Source organism: Urocampus carinirostris, chromosome 1 (assembly GCF_059441175.1).
Source record: "Urocampus carinirostris isolate Australia breed hairy pipefish chromosome 1, RoL_Ucar_1.0, whole genome shotgun sequence".
Taxonomy (NCBI): Eukaryota; Metazoa; Chordata; class Actinopteri; order Syngnathiformes; family Syngnathidae; genus Urocampus; species Urocampus carinirostris.
In genome coordinates this window covers 12,801,220-12,823,270 of record NC_142349.1, presented here as the reverse complement: position 1 = coordinate 12,823,270, position 22,051 = coordinate 12,801,220, and the positions used below count along the sequence as shown (strand labels likewise).

The 22,051-nt window shown below is 38.8% G+C and overlaps 1 protein-coding gene across 2 annotated transcripts; it reads left to right on the top strand.

Moving 5' to 3' along the window:
• Positions 1 to 1,144: 1,144 nt before the first annotated feature.
• Positions 1,145 to 20,974, top strand: LOC148373606 (neurturin). 2 transcript variants are annotated; one of them, XM_088327203.1, is made up of 3 exons: positions 1,145 to 1,440; positions 14,291 to 14,585; positions 17,247 to 20,974. In XM_088327203.1, exons 2-3 carry the CDS (start codon positions 14,318 to 14,320, stop codon positions 17,675 to 17,677), a joined length of 699 nt encoding a protein of 232 aa, XP_088183329.1. In that variant the 5' UTR covers positions 1,145 to 1,440; positions 14,291 to 14,317; the 3' UTR covers positions 17,678 to 20,974. The 2 variants fall into 2 exon arrangements, with proteins under 2 accessions (XP_088183329.1, XP_088183320.1); XM_088327194.1 differs by having other exon boundaries at positions 1,145 to 1,493.
• The last annotated feature ends 1,077 nt before the right edge of the window (positions 20,975 to 22,051 follow it).

The window sequence follows — 22,051 nt, the reverse complement described above, 5'->3', positions numbered from 1 at the left end:
GCGCCGAGGTATGCACAGTGACAAATTTCAGCGCTTACGCTTGTTACTCAAGCAAAATAACTTACTTCAGAATAATATTACTCAAGTAGGAGTAAAAATAATCCAGATAATTAATCAAGTAAAAGTAAGTGCATGCTGTGCAGATCCTCCGTGAAGAAAAAAAAAAGCTTGGCCCGAGTTGATTTATTGATTGACATTTTATGCCTGAGATCTTCCCAGACCCACTGAAAGGTTTCTCTGTCAATGTCCCGAGGGAAAGGACACTTTTTGGGAGGCTTTTGAGGTACTGCATCGTTCTGATGCTACCCATAAATAACAGTAATTTTTTGGGGAGGAGGCGACGCAAGGTTACACTTCTGGCAGACTGGCAGCTCATACAAATGTTTAGAGATTGGAGATTGTTGTATAATGGCATTGGGGGCGCGTAGTTAAGTCCTTACGTGTGGTGGCATTTGCTGATCTGGTTAGGCCATTGTCTCCTTCTTCTGTGTTTTAAGACTATTAGGAGACAATTCATTAAAAAGGGAAGTGACTCCAAACCTCTTGAAGAAATTGTCTTTTTTAGGGAAGGAACACTTTTCTGGAAGGCTTTCAAGGAACTGCATCGTTCCAATGCTACGCATCATTAAAAGTCGATTTCTTGGCCAAAGGGCAAGGTGACTGGTCGAGCAGTTTGGCAGCCCTATACAAAAGTTCAGAGATTGGAGATTGTTGTTTATTGGCTTTCCTGCCCACCTGGTTGTGGATCTTCTTAAGGACTCTTTATTTTCTTGCAGATCGTGAACAAAACACCCAACCATCTGCCCCGCAACCAAAAACCTACAACTCTTAGAGGCGCTTTCATTGGCAGAATCCATTATCACGGAATGCCTCCACTGTGATAAGTTGATCTAAGTGGGTTTAGACTCATCTTAGTGGCATTAAAACCTGTTGTGAACTTTCTTAATTCCCCTTAAAAGATTGCGGCACACCCGCCACCCATTCCCGACTCTCGCGGGGAGCAGAAGGTGAACGTAAAGCCGTCGTTCCCGCCAGGCCAAAGCATCTTCTCGGAGCTTCGGCCCTGAGGGAGATTATCATGTCGGGGTAATCCGAGGAGGAGGAGGAGGAGGAGCAACAGTTGGAGCGGTCGGGGGGAGGCGTGCAAAGGCAGGCAGAGACGTTCTCCACCGCACTTCCACAATCTCACAGCTGCGGACGAGATGCTGATGCCCGTTACCTTTCAAACTTTAACTTCCCGGGTCGATTCGCTCGAAGGGCAATGAAAGTCCCAGGAATTCCGATTTGGATCTTCCCAGCCGAGGAGCACGAGCGATAAAAGAAGAGAAGACGCTGAAGGGCCCCTCGTCAAGTCCGGACAGCTCCCTCCCCTGTCGGTATAGCAGAGTCGGGATGTGCGTTCCTCGCCCTTACACATGGTGATGGACTTGCCTAGTGGAGGTCAGCCTGAGACAAATACCACACAGCTAAATCTGGATTAGCCGCCCTGAACGGTAAAGACGCCGCATCTCCTTCGTGGGCCTTAAACCAGTCAAGCTTATGGCCGAGGCGTTTTTGGCCTCGCGCCCCCGGCACAACGCAGACCGGGATTAATCCCGATGGTGTCGGGAAAACAATCATACATGCCCAGTTGCTTGTCATGTAACACCGTTGACTTTATTTGCCGCTTTCTCGTGCCACGGTGCGTTTTAGAGGTGATTTTTGACCCTTGTTATTATGTTTAGCTCATTAGCGTGGAGCCTGAGGTCTCAAATGCGGTGCCAGCGGGCACCAGGTAGTCTCCTAAGACCACCTGAGCGGCCCGCGGACTGGTTCTGAAAAAGCAACATCGGTCATTGTGACTTTATAGGAAATATGTTTTATAACTGGTATGTTTAGTGGTTCACCTCCAATCTTTACAACCTGGTGATAACACCAACATACAAATAATATGTTATTTCAGAAATGTATATCAAACTGGTAGCAGTTAACAGTAATCAGTAACAAAAAGTAGCTGTCAGCTTTAAAAAGGTTGTTGACCCCTGTTCTGTGCCGTGTATTGATGCTAACGGCAAATCCACGTGATTTATCAGAGATTTTAACAAGGACAAATCATGTTAGTAAGACATCATTAAAAATGTGTTAAAAAAATTCTAAAAATCAAATCTGATAAATTTTAAATTTACAAAGTCTGCTGATAGAGGAAAATGCAAATATTGCAAAAATATGGATATAGAAATATAAAAGAAAGAGGAAGACCAATAAATTCAATAAATGTTCATCCCAGCCATCTCCGGGCAGTGGTCAGGGGACTCCCTGAACTGGTTGCCAGCCAATCGCAGGGCACACAGGGACAGACAACTCATTCGCTCATTCACACCTAGGGACAATTTGGACCGGCCAATTCACCTGAAATGTATGTTTTTGGAACGTGGGAGGAAACCGGAGTGCCCGGAGGAAACCCACGCAAGCACGGGGAGAACATACAAACTCCGCACAGGAAGTTTGGAGCTGGATTTGAACCCACGACAGGTTCCCATGACATGAACTGTGCCGCACAAGCGCTAACCACTGCGCCGCCGTGCTGCCCTACTTTCTGGAAATAAATGCTTATATTTAATATAGCCATTGCTCAGCCTATTCCAAATATTTTGTCTAAAAATATATTTATATAAAATGTTTGGAATTGAATGTATAATATCCGTGTATTATATAAAGGACATACATATATTTATATTATTTTATTTTTTTAATTAATGGTTGAGGGTATAGTCTAGGGACCATCTTCACGTGGGTGTCCATGAATGTCGGAACTGCTTCCATTTTTTTCAACTTGGACTTTCTGACCCTGAGATGGCAAGTGCTTCCGGCAAGTTCTTCGGTTCGGTAGAGGGTGACTGATGGTTGAAGGTCCAATTCCAGGAATCGAAAAATTAGGGAAAATCTTATTCCAGGAACTGGACCTCAACTAGTGGAATCAACTTCAATACTTGGCACAGGGGAACCCAAAACCTTATATCGAGCCTCTAAATATCATTAGCATTTTTTTTAATTATCCTTATATTCATGTGCACAATAAAAGGTCATATAAAGAACATAAAACTATACCAAAACTGACTTCATTGTATTTCAAATATCTCTCATTTGCGATTTTTTATGTTTAATACGTATTTGAATTTATAGCTTGTAAACAAGTGGTGGACAATGTGTTTAAAAAAATGCCGACGAGCCAGGAAGAAAAAAAGATTTATTGTGTGATTAGATTTTTTTTTTCTACTCTGTTGTGACATGGAAAAAACAAAGACTCCCTTTTTTCCCACATCAATTTATGAATATATATATATATATATATATATATATATATATATATATATATACATGCAGACATCTACATGTTCCATTTGATTTTATATTTATTTATGAATTGATTAGTTTCATACAATTAGTTTTAAAACATTCAAAAAAGAAAAATAACTCATTAAATGCCTCTTTTCAACCACAAAATATGACAATATACTGTACAAAGAAAAACACAAAATACAAAAGGGCTAGCTCATTAGTGTTTTTTTTTCATGGAGTTTGATAAATACTCCAAGAAATAAAATACACAATTAAAAAATGGCAAGTACAGAAAAAATTAGCCAGCTATTCCAATTTTAGCCTCGAGCGCAGTATTAATACATTTTTCTTCGAAGGGAGATATCAAAGCGGACACTGTGGACAAGACAGCTACCAAAACATACAACATATGTTTATTAGTAATATTTTTACCATTAAATAAATTCCTCTAAACAAATATGTTTTCCTGGTATTTAATATTTTTCAGTTAATTGGGAACTTTATAAAACATTTTTTTTGTATTTGAGTATTTTTTTTATGAATAGTTTTTTGTTGTTAGACTGAACTTGTCTAGCCCATTTCGTCTTCAAACCGGATGATCTCGGTCACTGGTAGCAGATGACAACATCCTCTTAGATTGCCAATATTGTCACAGAACTCTACATAGTCTATCTTGTGGTAATTAAATAGTTGCTGCGTTGTGTTTTTCTAAGGTTTTTATCGCTCAATAAGGCGAATAGACTTGAATTGACTGAGATGGATACATATGCAATATATATATATATATATATATATAAATACATTTTTATCATTTTTTTGTTCGGCAGGCCGTATTAAAAAGCTTTGTGAGCTATATGTGGCCCGCAGGCCGTAGTTTGCTCACCGTTATATAATATTGTATTTCTACTAGAAAAGAGAATGGGTTTAGAAAAAGTCAGAAATAAATGTTCGAATAGAGGTAAGGTCAGGCACACTGGTATTAAGGTCCGACACAGCCTGACCTAGACCAATTCATTTGATTTGGGGGGCCAAGCCCAAAGCAAACCAGGCATTTCCTATTTTATTTGTGAAGAATCCGGAGGACTCTGGGTGAGGTGGGAAGAATCCACCCACTTTCAACACGTCCTGACTTTCAGGTTGGGCTCGGCCGAGTTCGGGTTTAGGATTTTAAATTTAAAAAATATTCTTAAAATATTTTGCCAATCAAAACATGAATCAATGCTACATGGCTAGGGAACATTTATAGACATTAAATTATACCTCAAATGGAATAATACATAAATGACAAATATTGAATCTAGCACATTGAACAAAACATAAAATGCACAGTTCCATGAAATACAATTTCGAGCGACTGATGTTGAGCATAGGACGAAATTGTTGCGGTCGGTGCTAATGTTTGATTGCAATCGTGCTCATCCGCAACTAATGAGACGTCATCTGTTCACGCCCCCACAAATCACACAACTGACAAGTTCAAGTGCGAGAAGAGTGGAGGGAAGCTGCCGGCGTCTTCACTTACGCTCCCCCAGCTGAAAGTTATTGTTTTCTTTGCTAGCAGGGTGGCAAAAAGTTTCCTCGGCTCACGCTTGCCCGCGCTTGTATGAATTTGCGAGCGTTTATTCCACAATGTTTTTGCAATAAAAGCAACATTTGCTCTCGTTTGAGGGCAACTTTCGCTAACAAGCACCAGCCGCGCTCACGACATCCCGCTGATTCAAGCGCTCTTCTTAATCTAGAACAACCAATCTAGCCTTAGTGTATACAATGTATTTCAGAGCATGACATTAGTGCCAAAATGGGCGGCAACAATACAATTGATGTGTTAGTCTCATAGTCATCCAGACCAGTTGAAGCCATTTTATGTTTAACAATCCTTTTCTGGAAATATGAAAATGTTATGCTGACTTTTTGTAGAAAGGATGTGATTGTAATTAAGAGAGCAGTCTTCCTACATTGCTTTTCCAAATTAAGAAGGAACATTAAGTAGAAAAAACAAGTACCAGCCTTTCAGTAGTTGTAACGGTGAACGCGAAAATATCAGAAACAGTGGTTTTGCTACCGACTTGACAACATGCTTGTGTTTTCATTCTCCAGACTTGCCTAGGTGCCTGCTTTTTCATTCTCTCAACTTGCAAAGAAAGATCTACTACAAAGTAGAAAGTTAACGAAGGTTATAGACCTAAACTGATACTACAGTTCCACAAAATCAAATGATGCACATCTCCAGAATCATTGAGGCAATTGCTTCCTCAGTCATCAAACCTACCGAGGCGCTCAGTCTCTTGTTTTTCCAGACATGTTACAGTGCCTGCTTCCACGTTCTCAGAGTCTAACAGAAAGATAAAGAACAACTGACTAGTTTTTTCAATGACTGATTCAATACAATGGTGGTTTTGCCCCAGACCCACAACAGTCTTTAGTTCCTAGTTCTACGGACTTGTGAAATTCCCTGGTTACTTTCTTCCCAAGTGTTAAAAATAAAGGTCTGGTACAAAGTATTAAGACAACAGTTCTACATTTTTGATATGTGAGGATCTTTAAATGGATTACTCGTTGTAGTGTATCACCAGACCCAATGAGCTGCTCACTTATTCATACACCTGATGTGTAAAAATAAATCTTGTGTGGAAAAGGGTTGGACGGTTCAATCCATTACAAATAGTTTTTGTGGCTACAGACTCTGAGGAATATTCTTCCCCTGACTCAATTCTATATTTTTGGAATATTGAAATGTTGAGAAATCACAATTGGTGATACGCTTCCTTGCCAAATCTTTGGACCTCCAAAACCATTTTCGAAAAATGTTCAATTTTTAGAATGTAAAACAACTGAACCAGCCACAAGTGGTAATGCAGGAAAGGAAGCGATCCCTTTAAGTATGATCTGCTTTCTGAGCTGATGCAGTCAGATTGGTTTTAGCACAGAGTCGTGTTTTAGAATTGCCAATCCTATTTTGGCAGATCCACATGAGACCACTTGAGGCATCTTTTAAATAATAAGTCTTGCACAGGTGTTAGGTCTTGACTGCTAAACTGAATGTGTCTGCAGGATTATCACTTATAGACAAGCACGCACACACATACAAATGCACACAGACACACACAGCAAGCGTATGTAAAGGAAAGGCCTGGTTTTTGCAGCCAGGTGTTCACCCACGTGACAGCAGATAAAGCCGACTCCAGGCATTAGTGCTAATCCCGCCTTGATCTTTGGAATATGTCCCTGTTACCTCTGCGAGCACTCCGCTCCCTGCCCACCTGCCGCTGACTCGAGAGGCGAAAGGCTCGACCACGCCTCTAGAGAGGACCCCCTTCTTTTATCTTTTTTAAGACTCTGACTCACAGTATGTTATCACAGTTGCATCTCTTGTTTTTGACACTATCGCAATCTTCTGCCTCTCGCGTCAGGCACGTTCAAACCAGACGCCTCAACAGGTTTCATATCAAGCGCCATTATGTAAAGTGGATTATCAGGTGTTATGCGACAGGGAGCGTGCGGCGTCTGACTTTGTGGTCACGTCACATGACCGCGGAGGTCACGGTCGTAAAAAGGAACCGCTTTGCCTTTGGCACAAAGAAGCGCTTCATACTTCAGAAACGTCTTCGTGTCACGTCCACGCCTCTTCATCCTCCAGGCGATTCGGCGCTCGCCCAGTTATTCCTCGTCAATTATTCAATAATGGCATCCTTGAGGTCCTCCAACAAGAGGGCTCCTTTTTACATGGTGCCCTAAACTCCTCATTCCTTTGGAATGGTGCTGAAGCCGCAATAGAAAAGGATGGCCTCGGATGTGGCGTGTGAGGGGCAGAGACACTGACACAGAGCCAAAATCCAGACCAAATATTAGAATCAAATTGTTGATTTGGGTTGGCAGGAAGTTTCTACTTAGGTTTGCCTTTGGAAGTGACGCGGTTTCAATTTTTGCACATTACATGCTGCAGAATTGTATCATGCTTCATCCACAACGGGATAGAAAAGTATATTTGTTTACTTGATGTTGTAGAAAACAACTGTAGAATGAAGTGCTTTTGAGGCGTAGTGTTTTCTTTGTATCCGCAGGCAAGTGTTTTATAGGTTGTTTGTTTTTTCATTTAAAATTTGGGAGATGCTACAGTTGCCTGAATGAATGAATAAGTGAATGAGTGATCGAGTCAGCCAATTGACTTTGAGGGTGAACAGACTGAATGTCACACACAAACTACGAATTTAAAGAATAAAATATCTCAACTGTATTAAGTTAGGCTTGTTGTCTTAGCAAGTACACATTAGTCAAACTTCTAACATAAAATGTGGGAGCAAAGGACACACGAAGTTCAGTGAAAAGATCTCGTCATGTACACGTTTTATGGAGTTCAATTTTCTCTGCCGCAACCAAAACTGTTTCTATGCCCAAAATTTGGATAATTCCTTAGCAACAGTGTTCTGTAAGTGGTGCAAACATATCCACATCTTGCCATTCTATATTAAAACCAGTTTAATAAATCATACTCCATAGTATTTTCAGTTTCACGCAATCGAAGCGTGATTTATTTATGCGGTCTTCTTTGAACCTGTCACCAGATTTAACTATATTCGAGCTGTAATATCAGAAGAGGTGTCACAACCAGAACTCACAACCAGAAGGCCTGGGTAGCTCAAACCATCGCCACACTTTTCAGACTTAAACCCATCTGACGGGAAAAGAACCTTGCAGTAAAATCAAAGTTAATACTCATGCAAGCGTTGGTTATTTCCACCTTCCACTACCCTTGCAAGACATGAACTATGCTAAAGGAAATTTCTAGGCATCAGCTACATAGGCAAGAAGACAAAATGGTGCGCAACACCGTCTAAGGGCACATAGGACCATACGAAGAACTGTTGTCAACTGTGCCGGACAAAAACGTCAGTGGTATAGTCCTGTCACAAGATCATCAGTCCTGGCCAAGCTTATTCTCCAGGGCACAGTCCAAAAGCGCACAAGAAGAGGAAGACAGAAAAGGAACTGGGTTGACAATATCAAAGAATGGTCTAGTCACTGAATGAATGAATAAGTGAATAGTGCTAACTATGCCACAACCCAAAAATAGGACAAGAACCGTCAGCAGTCAAAAAAGCTATCCAGAGTTGCGTCTTAAATGGTACCCTGAAGAGGCAGTTAATGGAATAGTGAACTTGAATTAAAAATGCTAAAAATATCCTTGTTTAAAAAGTAATTAGATAAACTAAAAATTGGAGACATAATATAATCATTTTTATTGTAGTGAAAATATATATTCTAAAATGTATCAAGTTTAAATGCAATGTTTTTTTAAAAATTGGGGGGTTTATCATTTTCTTTGGAACTCTTTTTCTTTTTCCTTGTCTTATCCTCGATCATTCAGTACGACTATGCACAGTAAATGATGCGTCAATAGTTCCCGCCAACCAATGTGTTGCAACACTTGTCATCGGAAGTCATGAGGTGACCAAACCCCCCAATTTCAACCCCGAATACTGAGCGCCAAACAGGGAGGCAATCGGTACCAATGTTGTAAGTCTTAGTCGTATGACTGATATATTTATTGTCATTGTTTAAAGGGACTTTGTGTATTATTTAGCGCATCCTAGTAGTAAAAATACTTAATTCATTAAAAATGATATATATATTGACTTGAATAATAAGCAAAAATGCATAAACTATGCATTAATATAAATTGTTTAAAATAGTTGTAGGTCAAGAAATTGGTATTCATTTTACATAAGATGAGGCTCTTGTGTCATGATTGTCTTAAATCTTGCTGCTAAAGGTAGCCCCAAGAACAAAAACGTTGTGAAAGGCTGGGCAAAAAAACTGTATGCTTAGGTCACTGTAAGTCTCTGCAATCTATTTTGCTTTTTAGCACTTGTATTTGGTTGCACCACACAAACAGCGACATCTTAGGGTCAAAGATAAACACTGCCCATTTAGGTATTAGTTTAGAAACAAAACCACTTTGTAAATGTGTGGGTATTTTATATTAAAGTTTCTTGTATTATTTATAAATCAATTAAATTCATACTACCAATTTTAAATTTTGTACATACTCAAAATAGTGCTTTTAAAATGATCTTGCTTTACCAAGTTGTACATTAACTATTTGAGTTGAATAATACGTTTCAAACTCATGGCCCGTGGATCAAATCTGACCTGCCGCAGAGCTTAACATGTCTAACTATCACCCACAATGCTTGTCAAATACAATATACCCACTCGTTTTTTTTCATAATTATTTTTGATTTTTATTAACTTATTATTGAAGCCCAACCCAGCCACTATAATATATATTATAGATTATGTATGACATCAGGCCCATTGAGGGCAGCCATTAATAACATGGATGTGGCTCTTGGTGACAACCCCCGGTTAAATGATGAACACAAATAGTTGTGTTGGGTCATTCTTGACGCACATTGAGTTTTTATGACCCAGTTTTAAAGGCATTCCAAATGAAAACATGTCAATTGCACTGTAGTGGGTAAAGCAGCCACAGGGTAGACTTGAGAGCAGCCGATTGGGCATCACATCACTTCATATTCACTTGCATGCTTTTGAGCCTCAGAGAAAAGGTGTAGAAAAATACTTTAAATGTTTGTTAATTTGACGTATCAAAAATGGCTGGTTTGATAGTAGCATTGTGATATTTCTTGGGTGAGTGTTCACAGTCAGCCTCGAAAATGCTAAACCAGGGGTCAGGAACCTTTTTGACTCAAAGAGCCATAATAGCAAAATATTTTTATTTTAATACAAAATTTAACAAAACGGCCAAACTCGCTCTCCAGACTAAACCATTTTTTCTGCACATTTTATTTCAATGTGTTAAGTTACATGATTTGATAAAATTTATAAAATAATAATGCCAGAGCCCGTCTCATATCAACAAATATACCACTATAAACTTGTCTTCCTCCCGCAGTGCAGAGATCCGCCCACGCGATCAAATTTGTCTGCTACCACCCCTTACCCAATCAAATCGCTCTGTGTACTTGGCTACCCTTTTGTTTTACAGTTTGTTTTGTGGATTTACAATAAAGTGTCTAACAGTAAACAGACACAATTTAATGAGCTTCTATATAGAGGATTCCTTTGCGACGTACAGCCAAAACGGGGTCTGTTGGTGTGAGACCTTGACTGTAAACTGAGGTGAAACCTGTGGCCCAATAAACCGTTTTCATTGTCAGTGTTACATTGGCTTTGCAAGTATCGAACTCCAGAAAGGGCAATTCAGAATTGGAACAACGCAGATGAAATTTGCATGAGCATTTTTTTTTCTTATCTCCGAGCCATATGTATTTAGGAAAAGAGCAATATATTGCTCGCGAGCCATAGGTCAAACGCACCTGGAAGACTGTTGGCAGTTCAAACATGTGCTTCTTAATTGTGCACGCACACAAAATTAAGTCATTTCCCTGCATTTTTTTGTGTCTAAGATTACGTCGGCTTCCTTTAGTTTTGTTTGCCAATTTCTTTTCCTGCTGCTTCCTCTGCTTCTCCTCCCGGGGTTCCTCCTCCCTCATCTCTCCTTGTCCTTCTGGCCCGAATCAGAGCTCTCATCAGAGTCGTTGCACCTCAACTTTCATTCTGGAGAGAAACGTCGAAGTACACCTGCTCTCGGGTTAGCGTTGTGACTTGCAAGCGTGTTCAAGTGTGTTACACAACAACACAGTTTGAAATATTATGACGATGAGTAAGGTATGAAAATAAATGCTGCCTTGAGGTAAAAATGACCTGATGAATTTTTTTTAATTTAAAAAGGCACGCCTCACATTTGATATGGACTGAATAAAACGTAACAGAATAGTATAGTCTTTATTGCAATTGATATCTATGTGGTGAACCATTGTATGCAACAAGATTAGACACAGCACTACAGGGTTAAAATGTAATTATGAAAACAAAATATACAATACTAGCAGGATACAATGCGGAAAGAAATATTTATAACGTAGTGACTAGAGTCTGGTCTAGTTTATAATACCAGTGCACTATTCGTGCATGAAAAAAAAATAGTGCATCTTAACAATAATGCATGCAAAGAAGTGCTATAACATAAAGCAGCAACAAAGATAACAAAAATATATCACAAGGTGTACATTATCACAGTTTTGTGCAATAATATTTAGCAGCAAGACAAAAAAAAACTGAAATAAGTCGCAAGCTATATTTTCACAGTTTTGTGCACATGTATAGGGTTGTGATGGCTTAGGGAAGAAGATGTCTCTAAGCCTGTTCTTCCTTGTTTCGATGGACCTGTAAAGCCTATCAAAGGGCAACAAATAGAAGAGATGGTGGCTGTGGTGAGAAGAGTCCCTTATAATGTTTCCTGCTTCTCTGCAGTATTGCAAGCAGGTAGTGTCCTCCAGATTGGGTAGAGAGCAGGAAATTATCTTCAGGGCAGTGTTGAATACACTTTATAAGTTTTTCCTGTCCAGTGCCGTGTTCCCAGCATACCACATTACCTTATGCCACTTTTTATGAACTGGGTTCTTAAAACAGAGATTTCAAGGTGTTTAATGACACTTGCACTTCAATATGACGGTCATATGAAACAAAAACAAAGAACTACTGTACATTTCAGCATCTTGCATTCACTCAAAAGGGAAATAGAAAGAATATTGTTTGTATTTTGGCATGTATGTGACAGTACAACATACTACCTATGATGGCTAAGATGGGCAAAATGTTAATGTATAAAATCGTATGGAAAAACATTTTTCTTTTGACACAAATTAAAATGTGTTAAATCGGTGCCACTCTTAAGCCCACCATTCGAATAGCTGGCTACATTTCTCTGTACTTGCTATTTTTATCATGTATTCATTTTATTTATCAAGGTATTTATCAAGGTATTTATCAAATGTATGCCCCCCCAATAAAAAAATAAATAAAAAAACTAAACTAGTCTTGTTGCATTTTGGGTTTTTCAATGCATATTATACAGTAGATATTATTATTAGATTATATATTATTATTACTAATAATAATGGTAATAATAACATAATAAAATTAATATAAATACATTATATAGTTACTATATCTTACCATACAATATGTTTCATTTATTTTTGGGGGTAATCAAATTCAAATAAAATGTTTGATTTTATTTCAAATCAAATTCAATTAAGGAAACAAATTAAATGTAATCCAATTTATTTTTTGTTATGTTTTTACTATCTAGGAATTGTAATACACACTGAAGCTGGATTAAATAGCATCATACCTAAATCGACAGAAGCTATCAGGATAACCTACTTAACAGACAGCCCATTTGTAGTTATTCTGGAGTCAAAGGAATGACGGCAATGCAATTCTCCCTGCTACACACAAAAGTAGAGAATTTGCATGATTCATAACGCGTCATATATTCATATTATGTTTCTTTAATGGAAACTCTTGTACATGTACAAAATGTTTTAGTGAGCGCTACACTGACATGTGTGAACACAATCTAGTCTGGCAAAACACTTTAGGGACCAGTCTGGATTTGCTGTTAGACTCTGACAGTCAGTTACTTATTTCCGACTCGAGGGAAATGATTTCTGTGGATGCTTTTTTCTTCTTTTTATGGTGACATGATAAGACAAATGTGAAGCCCTAAGTGTGTAAAATATTCTAAATGGTCATTGTGAAAGGTGGTCTAAGATTGAAAGGTTTTGGTGTTTGAAATATATTTTTCAAAGCCAGCGGATAAGAAGCAACAAAACGGTCCCCGTTTCCATGTTTAGTTTGTAGAAGGCCTCCGGGCTTCAAGGTTTATGAAACATTCAGGCTAACTGCTTACACTGTTTTGTTTTTCATTCTTTCTCCTTCTTGGGCATTACTGATGAGAATTGCTCAATTTGCATTCTTAAGAGTCATAAATTGGAAGTGAAAACCAAACCACAACGTGGAATACTGATGCCACCTTCATTCAAACAATAATGCTTTGAGCAAAGCAACAAAAATACAATTTTACCTACATGAAGCACGATCTTAAACCCCAATCGTGATTTGAGGAAAAAAGTCCAAGTGAAGACCTTCCATTCTCAATTTTGAGAAAGTCCTGCAACTTTTGGATGTTTCCATATGATTTAAAAAAAAAAAAAAAAAAAGATTTCCCTTTCTGTAAGGATTTTGGACGAGTTGGATAAATGCCGCAGATGTGTTTGAGTATGGACACCAGAGAAGGTCGCTTGCGTCTTTCTCTGCCTTCAGACTAGTGTACAATATGCCTCTGTTAAATACAAAGACTAAACACTTAATGAAACAACTTTCATCCATCTATGGAGGTTGAAAACAACCTGTTCTTCTCATTTTGAGCATCTTTGCATCGTGAGCTGAATAGGCAGTAGCTTTTGGAAAAGATTGACCAGGACTAGGTAAGCCTGACTAAAACAGTTCTGTCACAGCACAAACTGTAATCCTATTTCCTTTTAAAATGAAACACTGACTCCAATTGTTAAGATTCACCCTAACAACAAATACTCAACATTACTCCCTACAAAATTGCATTTTTAAAATACTGCCTACAATTCAAGCATCCAAAAGCCAAAACACATGTACCTCGTTTTGCAGCCAAATATCACACAATTTCACTTCACACAAAAACACTTGCTTTTCAAGGACCCCATTGCAAAAAAAAAAAAAAGGACCCAAACTTGAATTCTACCAGAAGCAAACACTAAACCGACCTGTCTGGCTTTATCTGACCTAAAACACATCCCAACGCTCTAACACCCACAAGTGATCCTGTACCAAGACTATACGTCTACCAATCCCTAACCTAAATTCTAAACAGTGAAACAGTGCAACTCTACCCAACCCAAACACCACAAAACTCTCTTCATCTAGCACTACTGATGGTAGGAATAATTGTTTACAATGATACTAAATAAACAATTCATGATTATGAATGAAGCAATGGATTTTAAACTTAGGGGATATATGTATGATGGTTTTCATTTTTCCTTGACTTTCTTTTTTTTCTTTCCAGCGTCTCAATGATCCTCTACGCTCTAAGATGAAGTTATGGAAAAGTGCTACTTTTGCCTGCATGCTCTGTGGCGCTGCCCTCTCTGTCATCCTCGTTAGAAACATGGCCACCATCGCTGGACCCCCAAAAGCAAAGACCAAACAGCAATTCTCATCTTCGTCCGCCTCAGTCTCATTCTCTTCGCGGCATTCTTCACCCTCAGGAACTCCGTCCTCCTCGCCAGCGGCCGCGTGGGCCACTGCCCTTCATCGGAAGACGCGCTCAACGGACAACATGAACTCCTTACTTTCAGAGTGTAAGAACCACTTTCACTGTCATTTTTGTCATCTTCATTTTAAAGCAAATGGAATCACCATTCTCATTGTGATAAGGAGTTTACAATAAACCTGACTTGACCATATTTTCCACACTTTAAGGCGCACTGGAGTATAAGGTGCACCCCCTCCAAAAAAAGTCTTCTATCATAATTTTTTTTAAGCGCAAGGCGCACAAGACTATATGGGACGCCTGAACCATTGGATAATGAATACACTTATGGAATATAATACAGCAATAATTGATCAGTTGATAATTGTTCCTCACCAAAATCCTAAAAATATTGTATGCAACGGGAAACGAACCTGGGTCGCAGTGGTGACACTTATACAACCAGTGATACAGATGTCAGATGAAAAGGCATTAGTTCTTATTTCATCATCACACAGTTTTGTTCCTGATGCCAAAACACTGATTTGCCCAGAGCATTTTATTTTGCATTCTGATTGGTTAAACAGTCTCTCTACTTCTTCACCTATGTATCAATAACATTGAAGTTGAATATGTATACGTACGTAAAATACCTTTCTCTGTTCTCTGAAGTTGATGATGAAAAAGAAAAAGTTTCTGCCACCGTGAGTGAAAATAGTGTGATAATAAGAGAAGCTCTAATACAATGTTTTAGGATTAGGATGAGAAATGTTTATGCACTCATCAATCATTGCACAAATATTGTTGAAATACCGAAGAACCTTTTGCGGAATCACATACCTATGATTACTGTGTGCGTGTCTAAATATTTACACTGTATTCTGCGGTACATAGGGCGCGCTTTCAAATTTATGTCCTAATTGGGATGCCTTATAGTCTTAAAAATACGTTATATCAAAGTGGTAAACCTTGAACCATTTTTTTAGCTGTTAACCTAAGGCCATCATTTTTTTTAAAACATCCATGTCCACTTTGGTTGCATTTTATCTTGAAGGTATTCCATTTGAATGTTTGCCAGAGATGGTTTTTCCTTGGACTGGCAGCCAGCCAGTTGCCGGACGGATGCAGACAAACAGTCAAGCTCACTTTCACCCCTGACGATAATTTTAAGTTTTCAATTGACTTACAGTAACTGAGCTCTCTTTGCAATGTGGGAGGATGCATTAGGACAACTTACGATTTCGAACTTTTGAACGTACCCCCTCCAAACAACTTCGATCCCCAGTTTGAACCCTAATCCTAACCTTGACTGACCCCCAAATCGAACATACTACATAATGTGCACAAGCCTGTAAAATGATGACATCACGCTACAAACAGTCACCGTAGCAAGTTCAAGCAGGTTTTAATTTCTGACAATGATCTGCAAGCAATTAGCGTTTCATATTTCTTGTTTTATACCATGTTTACAAACCTGTGCAGTTTTGTGCACAACTTATTTTTTGTGGATGAAACCTGTCCCAATAAAGATTAAAACAGATGAAATCACAGTGGACAGACAGGTAATGGTTACTGCAAATAAATAGGTTCACAATTTAGAACTACAGCCATTAAGAACTATGATGCTAAACCTTGAATAAAATAAGTATGAAGATAGCCATTGGTCACAAATTGATGAAACCTATCTAAATCCTTTTGTTGATCTATTTTCTGAATATCTTATCACTACGGTTAAGAGGGTGTTGGACACACTACACTGATTGCCAACCAATCGCAGGGTCAACATAAAAATACTGCCATGCATCCTTTTAGTTGACAGTATAATTATTTGTCCCAATACAAACCCAGGAAGCCCACAAAACCTAAACATAATGAAAAAAATCAAAGTCTTTAAATGTATTCAAATTCCAAACCGCGAACTTGAAACCCTTAGACAGCCACGTTTGTGATCCACAACACGTATGTCATCCACAATTTGAGCTCATAACAAAAACTGAAAAATCACTCAAACGGGACTAAAACCAAAAACCCAACAATAAATATAACCCTGACCAAAATCCCAGACGTACAGACAGACGGACCTAACCTTAACTGACCCACATCTGTTAAATATCAAAGATACAAAAACATATCCTTGAAAACTTCAACTTAAAACCAAATCCAATCCAAATGCGAATGCAAAGCAAAACTATTTCTCAATCACACTTTAAACAATTTGTGCTACTATATTCAATACAATAAAGTTCATACACTACTAAACTTTGATTGAAGTAGTAAGAAACATATTTTATTAAAGCCCGACTTAAAAAAATGTACTACTTGTTGCTTATGAGGGAAAATGATGGAAAAAGTTGGGCACCAAATTTCCTGTGGGTTTATTTTTTTTTTCTTTTAGATAAAATGATGCCATGATAAAAGGCACTAAACTATAGGTAAATTTTTCAACTTTAAAAATATGAATTGAATTGAAGATTGGATTTTTTATGTTGCAATAAAAAAACTTGGTGGCCCTTTGGATGAATGGTTAGGACATCACAGTCAGGAACTCAAAATCATGCATAGCAGGTCGGGTAGGGAGTCCATTGGCCCAGGAAATTGACCGCGCCTACTCCCAGAAGTAAATTGATTTTTGGACCTTCCCAATTTACATTAAGGGAATTATAATAAAGAATATTTGATGCCCGTCTCTAGCGCTGTCACGGTACTCTGTTGTGCCGTTTCGATCCATTTCCAACATCTTGTCTACACCTTTTTATCATCTTGTCTGCAGTGTCCATGATGTTCCAGAGTTTCACAGAAGGCGAGCTTCAGCATGTAGTGGGGACGTTATTAGATGGGAAGAGGCGGAAAAACCGGGATCGTAGCCAGGCCCGAAGGACTAAAAGAGCGCGGCGGGCCAAGCCGTGCTCCGTAAGGGAGCTGGAGTTGACGGTGAGCGAACTGGGCTTGGGCTACGACAGCGACGAAACAGTGATGCTGCGCTACTGCAGCGGCAAGTGCACAGCGCAGAGGCGCAACTACGACATCACCATGGAGCACATGATGAGGACAGGATTCCGCAAGAAGGGGCGCAAAGACAAAGTGGGCAACGGCCCCTGCTGCCGGCCCACCGCCTTTGAGAAGGAATTCTCCTTCCTGGACAACCGCAGCCGATACCACACCATACAGAACATTTCAGCCAAATACTGCGGCTGCGTATGACCCCATCTGGGGTGCCCTTTTTGAAGCTGCTTTGAGTTTTTCCAACATCGAAACAATGGAATACAAATTCAGGAATAGATTCAGAAGGATAACACGTCAATCAACAAGCTGGCAGACAGTGACTGCTATTCACATTTTTTGTATGATAATTTCTATCTGTGTAGTAACACTGTAAAAAACATGGTGATTCAGCTATCTATGACTTTGCGTGTCTTTTGTGTGGTCACAGAGTGACGAATTCTGAGTCACGGCCCAAGTCGTCAGACAGTCACACCACATTTCTCACTCCAACCGTAGCCCAAAATGCTTTAGCGACAAGAAAAAAAGACAATACAATACACACAGTTTCTCTTGGAAACACCTCAAGATCCTGTGAACATGGATCACTAAGAATGTTAAGTCACTAAGAACGGCATTTTTTTCATTCACATTCCATTCACATTAGTTTTCATATCTGACACATGATCACCAAAGTTACATTTTCATACTCTCCACAACATTAAAGATCCCTTGAAAGATTAGAACTAGGCAGGTCCGGTTGTACTGTTAACTGTCTTCTCAAGGTCTTTTTAACCAGTTTTGCTGGGTGTAATAGTGCAACGGTACTTGGTAAAAGGGGGACCCCTGTTAAAGATGGGTCCTTGGACCAATTTGCCTAGCTCTGGAAATATCAAACGCACAGCAATTTTTCACAAAACCTAGAGATATTTTGCTTTGGTTGCAATCCATAATGAACAAACTTGCTAAATTTATTCAACAAACCTTTTCAGCTATGACCCTGACCCAGATTCAGAAGGGCCTATGTGTACCTAAAGTCAATGCTAATCCTGGCACAATTTTTATGCTAACATTACCCAAATCCAACATCTAAAACCAGCTCTAGCAAACACTAACTATTCCCAAAACAATTGAAATTCCCAAACAAATCTAGATTTTCTGAATTTAGAATATTTTTTCTTCCTCTCACTTGACATAGTTAGTAAGACATGTTTGCCGATCAGTCAATTCCAATTTTGTCCTAAGAAAAACACTTGCATCGGATTCCTCAATCTGAGCATACTTACGCATTACTTATAAGGGGTCAATTCAAAGTTAGTTTATGCAAAGTGCGGATGTTGAGTCACATTTTGATTGTAAACGTCAACTTCTGTAGCTAAGCAAGAGATGCTTTTCAAATGCCACCACCACCCTACCATGAGGTGTAAATAAGTTGCTGTTTTTGTTCCCTAAGCCATATATTTTCCTCAACTGAGCAAAAACTGATTGACAATGAATAATATCAAAGGCAAGGGTCAAAATGTTATCTTAATCTTATAAACACAAGGGAATGCTCTTAAGAAAACAACTTGCTGCTACAAGCGACTTGTGCATTTTTGACACCTATCGAAAGAGCTACGAGGATTTGGAGAGCAGATGACATTCACAGAATGCGCCAGAGAAACAATTAAAACAATTCGGGCCCCTTCGGTACAAGCGCATGACTCACCCTCTTGGCTACAATTTAAAGAATAACACGTAAAAAAAAGAAAGTGAAAAAAAAAATGCAGATCAGACTTGTTGCACGCGCCCTCCCAATTGACTGCTTTGTTTGTTGCACAGGAATTAGCTTTTTTGTTTTTTTCGAACAGGAATTTTGTGGATTTTCCCAATTAGTCTGCATCAGATCTAGACAAACCACAGTTTGCCAGATTTCATAATCACAACACGGATGCTGAGTCACCTTAAAAGTGGAATTCAAGTCATTTGCAACTTTGAAGCTCATGATATTATATCATAACGAAAAAAATGTATTGTATCTTTTTTTTTGCTTTGTTTATGTTACTGACCGCAGTGTTATTTCACAGAAAAGTCTATTGTTGATTAATTTTATAGCTATATTCTATTTCACTCCTGTTATTTATTGCATCTTATGTCCCTAACTCCACCTCAATGTGCGCATTTACAATAGCTCACTGAAGCAGGAATGGCAAACTTTATTTAATGAAAATTCCTAACCAATTCATTACTATGACTTAATTACAAAAAACAAACAAAATGACAGCTGTAACATAAATCCTAAAAAATCTCCAAATGAGTCAAATGCCGTAAAATCCTAGGATACTGTGGTTTTTAAAGGTATGTGTTGTGATACTTCACCAGAACTAATTTACTGTAAAACAATACTGTTAATTTTTGCTAAAGAATAGCTCTGTTACAATGAGGCAAAATGGACGCATAATAAGGGGGCAAGAGGATTATTTTTGTGTGTCTCTTGTTACTTCGCTTCCGCTTACAGATGTCATAAATTCATGTTATATTTATATTGTACTTTTTATTATCAAAGTAACAATTAAAAATTGATATTTGCCAACATCAGTCCCTCCTTTTCACTTTATTTGATTTTAACAATCCAGAATCGTATCAACATAATAGATATAAGCACAGCGAAGACTCATTTACAAGGTTGTTACTACAGAGCTTTACTGCAGCCACCTTGAATTTTCTTGGGGATCTGGAAGTTGCATCAGATCCTTTTTGTTGTGATTGGTGCTTAATGTACAACCAAAGCCAACGTAGTGGGTGATGGTTAAGGATTCAGAAAACAACGTCATGACAATATTTTGTCAGGCTTGCCCAGATTAACCCTGGCTCTTTTCCTTAACCTTACATTTGAAGCTAACTCCTAGCCTAACCCTTATTCATCAATCCTGACAGAATTTGCCTTGAACTCTGCCGCCAACCCCCTTTTACCATCTCGTACCGCGGCCTCCAAGTGATATATGAATGAAATAGTCGGCAAAAATACGAAACGGAACATTTAAGATATTATTCTTTCCATACAAGAGGTCCCGCAATCCTGCATTAGAGTCACAACCACAAAAAAAAATCCCAAACCAAGCACTTCAATTATGCTGTTGCGCACAATTACCAAACTGGTCCTGACAATTGCAAACAAAAGCGTCTCAAGTATCCGGCTGATTGCAAACCTTCCAGACGTAGTTTACGAATGTTTATACTGTCGGACCGTTGCGGTAATCCGAACCATTGGATGTTTGCGCTCATCTCAAAAATTCACTCCACCATCCAAAAAACGATAAACTAAACCCACTTTTCTCCCTCGTGTTATTTCATGTTTTCAAACGGGCAGTGCATCGTTAATGTAGATGATATTGTATATTTATTTGGGAAGTAAATTGTGGTTTTAAGTATTTATTTCGTTGTCATACTCACAGACAAGCTTGTTCACATGAAGCCATTGTGCCAAAGCAAATGTTTTCATCCCATACTGACTGCTGAATAAACATCGTTTCACATGTAGTCGTGATGAACCCTGCTTGTTTTTTGTCATGTTTGTTTTTGAAATGACATCACGGCTCAAAGTTGGCACTGATTGGACAATGACTATATTCCTAGGGGTGTGCGATACAGGGAATTTTAGTATCGATCCGTTCCAACTAAATGCACGGTAGTATCGATAAATTTCAACTTTCATTGTACAATAATTGGAAAGTCAAAAAGCACAAATAGTGTACATAGAATAGAATATACCTTTATTGTCATTGTTACAAAATAAGACATTCTAAAACCCTAAACACTATAATATATAAATAAAACACTATTGCAATAACTGTTACAGAGCGAATGTCAAAAGAATAAACCCCCCCAAAAAATCAGCAATGCAACAAATAATCCCTTTTCGCTCTGTTGCCATAGTGACAACGGATTTACAGGTTTTTGTGTTTAGGAACTGTTACATGTTTACATTTTTAATTGCAGCACAATGCTCTCAGTGGAGTGGACCTTTTTTTCATTTGCTTATGTAAAATTGCCCGAGAAGGGTTAATGTTGGTAAGTGTGAAGCACATTGTAAAGCGCTTTGGGAGGTCTTTATTGACTTGAAAAGCGCTAAATAAATGCAGACACTTTACCATTTAAAGGACACCTGGCAATGTCCTTTAATGTTCTTGAAACAAAAGCCTACATTGCGGTTCTTATTTGCCACAAATTTAGCTTCTGATAAGGGTGCACACCTAGGTTTGGCCTTTTCTTCTGGCTAGCAAGCAGGGTGCAGCAGCAGGCCAAGTCGGGAAAGGTGCTAAAAGTATGCCTGTCAGTCACGCCAACAGGCATAAACTTAGAGAGTGGCAGAGAGCGCTGGGTGAGGGTGAGAAGGACTGCACAATTTTTACATCAGAGTGGCGCAAAGAGTAAATTGGTAGGGGGGAAAAATATTGATCCCAGGAAAATACTATCGATCTTTACTTTTGGATCAGTCTGCCCACCCCTATTGCAGCCAATGATTCATTCATCATCTTCTGACCAGCAGATTCACTGGAGCCCATCCACGCTGACTTCCGGCAGTGGGCAGGGGACACCTTGACTGGTTTTCAGCCA